General features: G+C 38.0%; 1 protein-coding gene across 4 annotated transcripts in view; it reads right to left on the minus strand.

Annotated features, from left to right (window-relative positions):
- The window catches only part of adam15 (ADAM metallopeptidase domain 15), a 39,513-nt gene extending 29,865 nt beyond the window's left edge, over window positions 1-9,648 (minus strand). For 2 of the 4 annotated variants that reach the window (XM_055210181.2, XM_055210182.2), the window contains exons 1-2: window positions 9,047-9,646; window positions 6,011-6,105 (exon numbers count right to left, since the gene is read on the minus strand). In XM_055210181.2, coding sequence (XP_055066156.2) covers window positions 6,011-6,105; window positions 9,047-9,212 — 261 coding nt within the window. In that variant the 5' untranslated portion in view covers window positions 9,213-9,646. Of the gene's footprint in view, window positions 1-6,010; window positions 6,106-9,046 lie in introns of all 4 variants that reach the window. The other 2 variants (XM_055210180.2, XM_055210183.2) reach the window with 2 other exon arrangements.
- Between the last annotated feature and the right edge of the window lie 1,320 nt (window positions 9,649-10,968).

Consider the following 10,968-nt stretch of genomic DNA (forward strand, 5'->3'; position numbering starts at 1 on the left):
TTGTCTATATTTAGATCTACAGGAAGGATATGCCCAAAATTCCAGACTTCCACAAAACGTCTGCTACTTCCATCCATCTGTGTCCATTTCTCCAACTCATATCTCTCCCCTCTTATCTCTGTGACCTTTACATGCTCCACAGTCTTTCTTTTATCATCTATAACCCTCTTTTTCTGTGCACAACATCTGAAAATGTCTTTCTTATCTAACCCTCACACTATCCACCTCACCAACTCTGCTCCTCTCCCTGCCTTGTTTCCTTATTTCTTCCTCTATGGTGCTCCACCCTTTCTTTTTTCTTCCCCTTTTTTGAATGCCGCACTTTCTCTCCTTCTCTGAGGTAATGTCCCTAAGCGAGCATTGATCGCAATGGGATGACCTCAGCAGCAGATGAATGCTGGGTGGGGTACTTTAACTGAGGCTAGCTGACGTTGAATAAAATACCAAGAATGTAGGTGGAGGGGAATATGGAAATTGTTCCAGAACTTACGGTCTGCTTTTTCCCTTAACTGATGTAATGGGTGGAGTTTTGATGATTTGTTAGTTTTTGATGTTGCAATACATTGAGACAGGTTACAATTTTGACTCCATATCTTCTAGGGTCTTACTGTACATTACATCTAATTTTCACAACCCATGTTGGAAATTTGTTGGAAATACACATTGTGTGTTTCTTTGCCGGAGCATTCAACAGTAAAGCAAGGGTCCAAAATAAACATTTTCCCACTGCTAATGGTGGGTGGGTTGAGATAGGTACTTAGCCAAAAGTATTTAGGCATGTAAGGGGTCCAAATATGACCCCATTCTTCCGTTTGGCCCAACGACGGAATCCAAACGAAGGGTAATAGCGCGTTCGGTCTTTTCCGGCGCTTGCAGGTGACGTTTTGGCATTTATGTAATTTTGTATTATTATCTCTTATCTGACTCCAAAGATAAAGATTAGTTTATATTATATTACAAATTGGATTGATTATTACTTTTAAAACTTACAGAATTTAGATGGATGTTTGTTTATTTATTCTGATAAAGCTCTGGTATTACACTCGTTCATTCGGTTCTCATAGTCGCACATGATCCTAGTACGGGCCTCATAATTAATATACTGGTCAACGGTCATAAGCGAATCAGTGTTGGTCGCTGCCAGAGGTTGGACTATACGCTTAAGCGGCCGCTCTCTGCGTGCTCAACTTTAAACATACTTTATTTAGTCCCCTTAGAGGTGACACTTAATTATTACAATAATTATTTCTAATCACAATGAATGAATAGAATAATATTGAAATAAACAGAGGTTGAGACTTACCCTATTTAGAGTAATCAGAGATGTTACTCTAAACGGAAACACAGCCTCCACGCTTCTAAGTACACTTAAACTATCGCCAATTTGCTAGTCGTATCTCACAAATCCTCAGCTGATGTATTATTCACTATCTAGCTGGAATTTGGGCCGATCCTAGCCTGATTTCTGTCCTTACGGTAACTACGGATACAACGGTATTACTTGCAGTGTCAACATTTACCGAGCAACACAGAATAAAATCAAACATAACAATTTATTAACCAGGTAGGAAAACCATAATTCAGAAGCCAATTTACATTCCAATTCAAATACAAAACAAACGAAAAACCATTTCATACCTGGTAAGGAGATGAAGATCTGTTTACAGATTCCTCAAAATAAAATAAAAATACATGATGCTATATCAAAGATACAGCATCATGGGGTGCATTTCTAGATATTGAAAGTCCCGTCTAAATCTTCTACACATCTCCTTAAATAACCAGAGAACAAAGCATATAGGAATTTGGTACTGATTGGTTGTTGTAAAATCAGGGGTGTAGCCTAATATACATACAGTGGGTGATTGGTCAACATGTCTAAGTTAGGAGTTGTCTCCCAACATTAGGTAAAGTTTACTTATTTATTGTCACAGATTAACCTTGAATCCTGTTGTCATATTAATAAACCCAAATGTACCACTTGCATTAAAACACTTCATATAACACCAAACAAAACCAGTTTCACATTCTTTGTACATGTAGAATGTATTGCTTTTATAAAAAATGAGGAGAGGGGGACAAGAAAGTGTGGTCGGGTGTGACTCTGTCCCACACCATGTGGTAACTGTCTTGGGGGGTAGATGTGAATTCTTTGTGGAGGTTTTCAGATGATAATTCAACAAGGAATTAGGAAGCGGTTTCCTGTGGATTCAGCCATTTGTTGCTGGCTTCAGGAAATACCTTTTGTCAGGGTTTGGCACCACCATTCAGCTCTTACAGGCATACAGTGGGGCAAAAAAGTATTTAGTCAACCACCAATTGTGCAAGTTCTCCCACTTAAAAAGATGAGAGAGGCCTGTAATTTTCATCATAGGTACACTTCAACTATGAGAGACAAAATGAGGAAAAAAATCCAGAAAATCACATTGTCTGATTTTTTAAGAATTTATTAGCGATTTATGGTGGAAAATAAGTATTTGGTCAATAACAAAAAAGCAAGATTTCTTTCTCTCACAGACCTGTAACTTCTTCTTTAAGAGGATCCTCTGTCCTCCACTTGTTACCTGTATTAATGGCACCTGTTTGAACTTGTTAGCAGTATAAAAGACACCTGTCCACAACCTAAAACAGTCAGAATGCAAACTCAACTATGGCCAAGACCAAAGAGCTGTCAAAGGACACCAGAAACAAAATTGTAGACCTGCACCAGGCTGGGAAGACTGAATCTGCAATAGGTAAGCAGCTTGGTGTGAAGAAATCAACTGTGAGAGCAATTATTAGAAAATGAAAGACATACAAGAACACTGATAATGTCCCTCGATCTGGGGCTCCACGCAAGATCTCATCCCGTAGGGTAAAAATTATCACCAGAATGGTGAGCAAAAATCCCAGAACCACATGGGGGGACCTAGTGAATGACCTGCAGAGAGCTGGGACCAAAGTAACAAAGGCTACCATCAGTAACACACTATGCAGCCAGGGACTCAATTCCTCCAGTGCCAGATGTGTCCACCTGCTTAAGCCAGTACATGTCTGGACCCGTCTGAAGTTTGCTAGAGAGCATTTGGATGATCCAGAAGAAGAGTGGGAGAATGTCATATGGTCAGATGAAACCAAAACATAACTTTTAGGTAGAAACTCAACTTCTTGTGTTTGGAGGAGAAAGATGCTGAGTTGCATCCAAAGAACACCATACCTACTGTGAAGCATGGGGGTGGAAACCTCATGCTTTGGGTCTGTTTTTCTGCAAAGGGACCAGGACGACTGATCCCAGTTAAGGAAAGAATGAATGGGTCGATGTATCGTGAGATTTTGACTCAAAACCTCCTTTCGTCAGCAAGGGCATTGAAGATGAAACGTGGCTGGATCTTTCAGTATGGCAGTGATCCCAAACATACCGCCCGGGCAAAGAAGGACTGGTTTCGTAAGAATAATTTCAAGGTCCTGGAGTGGCCTAGCCAGTCTCCAGATCTCAACCCCATAGAAAATCTTTGGAGGGAGTTGAAAATCTGAGTTGCCCAGCGACAGCCCTAAAACATCACTGCTCTAGAGGAGATCTGCATGGAGGAATGGGCCAAACTACCAGCAACAGTGTGTAAAAACCTTGTGGAGACTTACAGAAAACGTTTGATCTCTGTCATTGCCAACGAAGGGTATATAACAAAGTATTGACATAAACTTTTGTTATTGACCAAATACTTATTTTTCACCATAATTTACAAATAAATTCTTAAAAAATCAGACAATGTGATTTTCTGGATTTTTTTTCTCATTTTGTCTCTCATAGTTGACGTGTACCTTTGACAAAAATTACAGGCCTCTCTCATCTTTTTAAGTGTGAGAACTTGAACAATTGGTAGCTGACTAAATACTTTTTTGCCCCACTGTAATTATTCCGTACAGATCACAACATTAACAAACAACATTAACAAACATTAGGAGCTTTAAAACTGGTCAAATCAGAAATTATATATATTTTTTTAATTTTGGTACTAATTATTAAAATAAACACTTTCCTACTCCCCCGCACATCTTCCTTTTATACACACCTACTGCATCATTTTTAAACACTAATAAATTCCTTCCTATCCGTGAAGAATGGATAAAACAACACGACTATGGACATGTTAGACACAGCCTTGATTGAATAACAAGTGCACACACATTTATCACTATAATTCTTTGAGAAAATGATTTATAATTGTTGTATAAATATAATTTGAGCTTCTCTGAATGGGTGGAACATTGTGGCTTAGCTTTAGGACACTGATTGTAATTAGCTGACTGTATTCATGTTCATGTTGATGGGGATCAGGGAAAGACCAGTAAAGCACCCACACACCCAAATACACACATATGCCAAACACACCCAAAAAGTCTCCCGCCTTTCCTTTCCATAGCAAAACAAGCTAAAAACAGACCATCGTTGCTTGGGTTTCAGTGATTCAGATTCACAGAGGGGCTTTTTCACTGGATAATGACAAAACATCTGGCATTCCAGCATGCCCTACATCATGCTGCAGATGTCAAAATTAAAAGTGACTGAGCAAATGAGTTACTAAAGTTTATGAGAGCAGGAGTGGTTTAAGGGACATACAGGGAGGAGGTACTGTAGGTGCGTTGACACATTCACCAGGATACTTCCTGACATAAAGCATAATCTGAGACAAGAGGAACTGAAGGCAACATTAAAGGGACAGACACTTCCTGTGCAGCTGAGGGCAACTCTAAAGTCACATCCTGCAGAATTCCCCTATTCTCCAGCAAATACATCCAAACAAACACTCATTATCACCTGTTTTAGTAGTGAGTAACACAATGGTATGAATGCACACTTATGACCAAACAACTTCTGAGGAAAAATCCATCATCAGCTAAAGACAAAGCTACACTAGTAGAATTCCATGAAACAATAACAAAAAGTGTAAAGTCATATGACAAAATAAAAAAAAACTCATGAGTCATTAGTTTTCATTATATTGAAGCAAGAAATCCGACAGATTTTTTTTGATATTTGATGCAGCCAAACTCAACTCTGGACTATCTGAGCTGTTGAGGGATTCAGGATTACTAAAGAAAATATGGATGCACCAATATATCAGCCAATGATGCTTGCTATGCTTTTCAATGAATTACGGAAATGCCGCTACATCCAAAAGCCAGAGGGCGCTCTCGTGCAAAAACTTAATATGCGCTGCCGACGAAGAACCATACACATGCAGCCAGTGTTGGGGAAAGTTACTTTTAAAAGTAATGCATAACAATATTAAGTTACTCCCCAAAAAAGTAACTAATTGTGCTACTTAGTTACTTTTTATGGAAAGTAATACTTACGTTACTTAAGCGTTACTTTTGCGTTACTTTTTGTTACTTCGCTGAGGCTTGAACTCTTTCAGGCCTTGCAGGTGTTTTTTACGACTGAAAAGTTCTGTATTCAGAAATTGCAAATTTCAACACAACAATGTCGAGCTCTGGCCTGCCATCTCAGTTTCTGACTCAAACTGTTTCCACACAGGTGTGTACACATAGAGTGCATAATGTGACTACATTTAGTTTAATTCAGTACATCTTCTTTTTAAATCAAATTAATTAAACAAAAAAAAGTAACTTGCATTACTTTTTTTGAAAAAGTAACTCAAAAATTAATGTGTGCATTTAAAAAGTAATGCGTTACTTTACTCGTTACTTCAGAAAAGTAATATTACTACGTAATGCACGTTACTTGTAATGTGTTACCCCCAACACTGCATGCAGCAATGACACGCAGCTCCAGGAAATGGCTTAAGTATATATTTAATTGCTGTTCTTCAAACCTTTTCAGGTATATTCATGATAATAAAGAATATGTATAATGATTATGTTTGACGAGTGTTGCTTTTCAAATGCATGTTATAAACGAGTCAAACTAACAGTGATTTCAGATCGATAAGGACTTACTGATCAAAATTTATCGGTGCACCCCTAAAAGAAAAAGGTCAGTCTGTTATAAGAAAAAAGTGCCATAACTCACCTTCAAAACATCATTCAGGCTTTTTCTAACTCCATCCACTAATGCAAATGGCCTTGTCCTCATCAGAGGCTTCACATCTCTTCTGCGATTTGTGACTATAGAAGAAAGTAAAAAAGGTTTTACATATAATTCATAGATGAAAAAAGCCTTAAATGGGTTATTTACTTTGGCTAGCCGTGCCAAAATTCCCCTGTAGAACAAATAAGGCAAAAATAACACACAGGGAAAGAAAAAGACTTTCATAGAACATTCCATCTGTCTGTTACTGTGCTGTAATAATCCACTATAATGTTGCATTATGAATCTCTTAATAACAAAGCAATAGAATTCTCACAATGAAAGCACTGTATCTCTTACTCTGACGTGACTGTACAATCTATTTAGATTAGAAATCACTGATGTGCACAAATTTCATAATTAAAGGCAGAGTGACTGTGAGCGAGTCCGAGTAATAAACATTACATATGTTATCTCTGTTGTGAGGGCAGCTGTTGTTTGGTCTGTTACTGACAGCTGTTTCAGAGCATGTGTTTACTGCACTGGTTTGCAGGGCCTCTAAACTGCAACAGAAGCTTGAAATACTGCCAATCTCAGCAAATGAAAAGCTAGACTCACTAACCAAAACGTGCAACTCTCAGAGGAACCCGCACCAAAGTTGTAGCATTTGCAATCTGTTCACAATTATTCAGAACAGGAAAATTGCAGAATTAAAATCCGACAAAAATACAAGCAGCATGCCATGTTTAGGATGTGCAAGACTTTTAAAAGCAGCTTCTTCCCCAAAAACCAAGATCTCATTAAAAGAAGATGATCAACTAATAAAATAAGCATTATGCAAACATTAAGAAAGAGAATTTCCTGGACAGGCCTAAAGTCTAGTCTAAGACTATAACATGCTTGTTTAAAGGAATATTCAATTTTCTTAAAAGAATAATTCAGATAATTTACTCACCACCATGTCATCCAAAATGTTGATGTCTTTCTTTGTTCAGTCGAGAAGAAATTATGTTTTTTGAGGAAAACATTGCAGGATTTTTCTAATTTTAATGGACTTTAATAGAGCCCAACATTTAATTTACTTAACACTTAACAATTTTTTCAACGGAGTTTCAAAAGACTATAAACGATCCCAAACGAGGCATAAGGGTCTAATCTAGCAAAACGATTGTCATTTTTGACAAGAAAAATTAAAAATATGCACATTTAAACCACAACTTCTCGTCTAGGTCCGATCCTGTGATACGCCAGCGTGACCTAACGTATGTGTAGTGACGTAGAGAGGTCACGTGTTACATATATGAAACGCACATTTGCGGACCATTTTAAACAATAAACTGACACAAAGACATTCATTAGTATTATTCCACATACAACAACGTTGGAACAGTCCTCTTTCAACACACTTGTAAACACTGGGGCGTAGTTTCGCATTTGTGACCTCTTGACGTGATGACGTATTGCGTGGGGTCACGCTGGCGCGTCATGACCGGACCTGGACGAGAGGTTGTGGTTTGGGAGTGCATATTTTTTGTTTTTCTTGTCGAAAGTGGCAATCGTTTCGCTGGTTAGGACCCTTGTGCCTCGTTTGGAGTCGTTTGTAGTCCTTTGAAACTCAGTTGAAAAAAATTGTTAAGTGTTAAGTATTAAGTGTTGGGCTCTAGTAAAGTCCATTAAAATGAGATAAATCCTGCAATGTTTAAAAAAAACAAAACAATTTCTTCTCGACTGAACAAAGAAACACATCAATTCCCTGGATGACATGGTGGTGAGTAAATTATCTGGATTTTTTTTAAGAAAATGGACTATTCCTTTAAGCTGTCTTAACTGAAATTGCGCTCCCATATTTTAAAATATAGTATACCAGTGCCATTGATTTGTCTCAAGATGCACACCAGTATTTTTTGTAAGTTATGTTTGTAAAAACTATTACATGGCCTAATGCTGGCTTAATCTAAACCTTGTCTGAGAAACTGCCCCTAAATGTGTGATTTAGTGGGAAGAACAGCATAGACTGCTATAAAGACTCCAACTACTGTAAACCACTGTCTCTTAACCAAGGGTCCAGGCCCCACAAGGGGGCCTTAAAGGGATAGTTCACCCAAAAATGACAATTTTGTCATCATTTACACACTCATGTTGTTACAAACCTGTATTTCTTTGTTCTAATGAACAAAAAGCAAGATATTTTAAGGAATTTTGTAACAAACCAATCATGGGCCCCATTCACTTTCATAGTATTTGTTTTCCTACTGTGAAAGTGAATGGGGCTCATGATCAGTTTGGTTACAAAAAATCCTCAAAGTATCTTCCTTCTTGTTCATCAAAACAAAAGAAATTTATACAGGCTTGTAACAACATGAGAGTGAGAAAATTATGACACCATTTTTTATTTTTGGGTGAACTATCCCATTGACAGGACTAAGACTTATAATTATTTAAAACACAAAACAAACAATAAAATATGCCAAAATAATTATATTTCTTGGTGTTTGGTTATGTTTTTTGCATCAAATATAATATTATTTTTAGTTATGCCAAGCTCTATAAAATTGTGATTGGGGTCCTTCAAATACAATACAGTATGTTGGGGACAATTGGGGGCCTTTAAAGTTTAAGACTGAGATTCACTAATCTAAACATTGAAATAGCTGAGCCACTGTCTTTCTCTCTGTAAACCATCTAACCATGAGAGGTCTGAGCAATTATTTTCCTTCATATGATGATGTTACAGAATATGGGACTCACTGAATATTTAAGGACCTTTTGGAAAAGTTTAACAATACTGTAATACACATTCCCACATATATATAGTAGCCTACAAAATATTTTACAAATTAAATTATTGTTATACTTGGGTGAGTTCAGGTTGATTGAAATATCTGTCAAAAACTGTCCTAATGTAAAAAAGTGTCCAAATCTACTATTCACCTTATATTTTAATCGTTTCACCAGATGTAAGGACAGTATTTTACAGACATAAAATCGTCATAAGTAGATGCAGCAGTAAGTTAGAATAATTTTGAGAATATCCCCTACCAGCCTGAGAAGAGTGAGTGATCCGCGCATCATCCTGGCGTGAGATGCTGATGTTGCTGAGGGTCAGTGTGAAGGATCCTCTAAACATCATCATCGGTGTGCCATCAAACAGAAGTACAGTGATGAAGGTTCGCCAGAAACATCTAAACAACTGATGATGCTTCATGGTCCAGTGTATCTTTGAACTTGTGAGAGCTCAGCAGCACACTTCTCAAAACAGTGTAATCACCCAAGACTGCGCGCAGTGGTCCGCTATCACAGGCGCTAAGATCTGTCACACGTGAACGCGCACCTGGCCATTCACCTGCTGAACGCCGAACTGAGGTCCGTTTTCACAGAGGGTTCCCGGCCCAATGTGGGTTCCGTCCGGGTTAACCGACATCCTGCTGCAAATCCCAGTTCAGTTTTAGTAATGATCCTGGCCTCTATATTACGCCAGTTCCGTCATGAGATCGATAAAAATGATCCGTCCATATAGTATTAACCGTGTAGAAGAAGCTTTCTGTGAGGCGAATCACAGTGCGCAATACGTCTGCACGGCTGTGTTAAAATGAGGCAGTAATCGTATTTCTCGGTGTGACCAACCAGATAGGATTTCCTCCTTTGGTTTAACTCTTTGCTGCCCGGGCGGGTTCACATCCTTGGCACAGTGATGAGCACTGGTTTCCAACAGCTGGTAATTAAAGTCTCCATTAAATCAAATTTGAAATGTTTTGCTTTTAGTACTGTGCCTCAAAACATTGACAAAATTCACATTAAGAAGATATAAGATAGGAAAACTTAAAGGAACAGTATGTAAGAAATGTATATCAATTAATCATGTCCCTGATATATCACTAGACATTAAGAAATCATTTTCATTTCAAATACTTATATCACTGACAACAGTTGGCTTTCCAGGATATTGTCAATTTAAAAAAAAAGTGGAGTTGCAGCCCTCAACTGATGTTTATGTTGTCATTTTGTGTATTGGCCACCAGTTGTGTGATTGCAGTACCAGTTTTGGCCACAAGTTTTGTGATTGCAATACCAGTTTTGGCCACAATCCTACATACTGTTCCTTTAAGGTAAATTCTGTTAACGCTTGACGCAGGCTTGTCTGAAGCGTGGCCAACAGCCAATCACAGTGGCCGCAACACATGCTCCAGTCCTGCATGAACATAACTGGCTGGCTCGCTATAGGTTATTTTTGCATATGGCGACCTTATCGGCTGACGCATGCGATGGCGCTTGAAAGGTGGAGAAAAGGTGCCGATCCAAAATTTAGTTCGGCAAGGCATGACATCACCAATTTAAAGTAAATGAGCACAATATTATTCTCTCACTTTCGCCAATGTGCATTAATTACTTTTTGATGTCATTTTACATTTCAGCTTTCCAAACTAATCACGCCTGCATCCCAATTCGCAGACTATGCCCTAAAAATAGGTACTGTTTTTGTTACAGGAAACTATTGACATTTCATTACTTTAACAGAGATGGTAATTTTTTTAAATAATTGTGACTACTATTAGTACTGATAGTATTCGAATTGTGACACAGAAAGACATTTTTTGTGTGGGGGAGGGCAAAATATGCCCCGCCCTACATTTTTGTTGTAGTTGAAATTATGTCAGTGCATCAAATAGGCTATGCCCTGGCCTACATTTCTGTTATAGTTAAAATAACATCAGTGCATTAAGCCTTTTAAGGCATATTTAATGGCATAATTCACCCCGAATCGACAGTTAGCCCATATTTTACTTGCCTTCAAGACATCCTAGATGTGTATGACTCTATATGCCAAACACTGATATATGAAATGGGACATATCATGAAAATCTGACTTTTTCCATGTTAAAGTGCTATAATTGGGTCCCCAGTGCTTGTATTAACCTAAAAATGTGAAAAAGATCAACCCAGTAACATATTTTTGGTAAACC

The sequence above is a fragment of the Misgurnus anguillicaudatus genome, chromosome 10, assembly GCF_027580225.2.
Source record: "Misgurnus anguillicaudatus chromosome 10, ASM2758022v2, whole genome shotgun sequence".
Taxonomy (NCBI): Eukaryota; Metazoa; Chordata; class Actinopteri; order Cypriniformes; family Cobitidae; genus Misgurnus; species Misgurnus anguillicaudatus.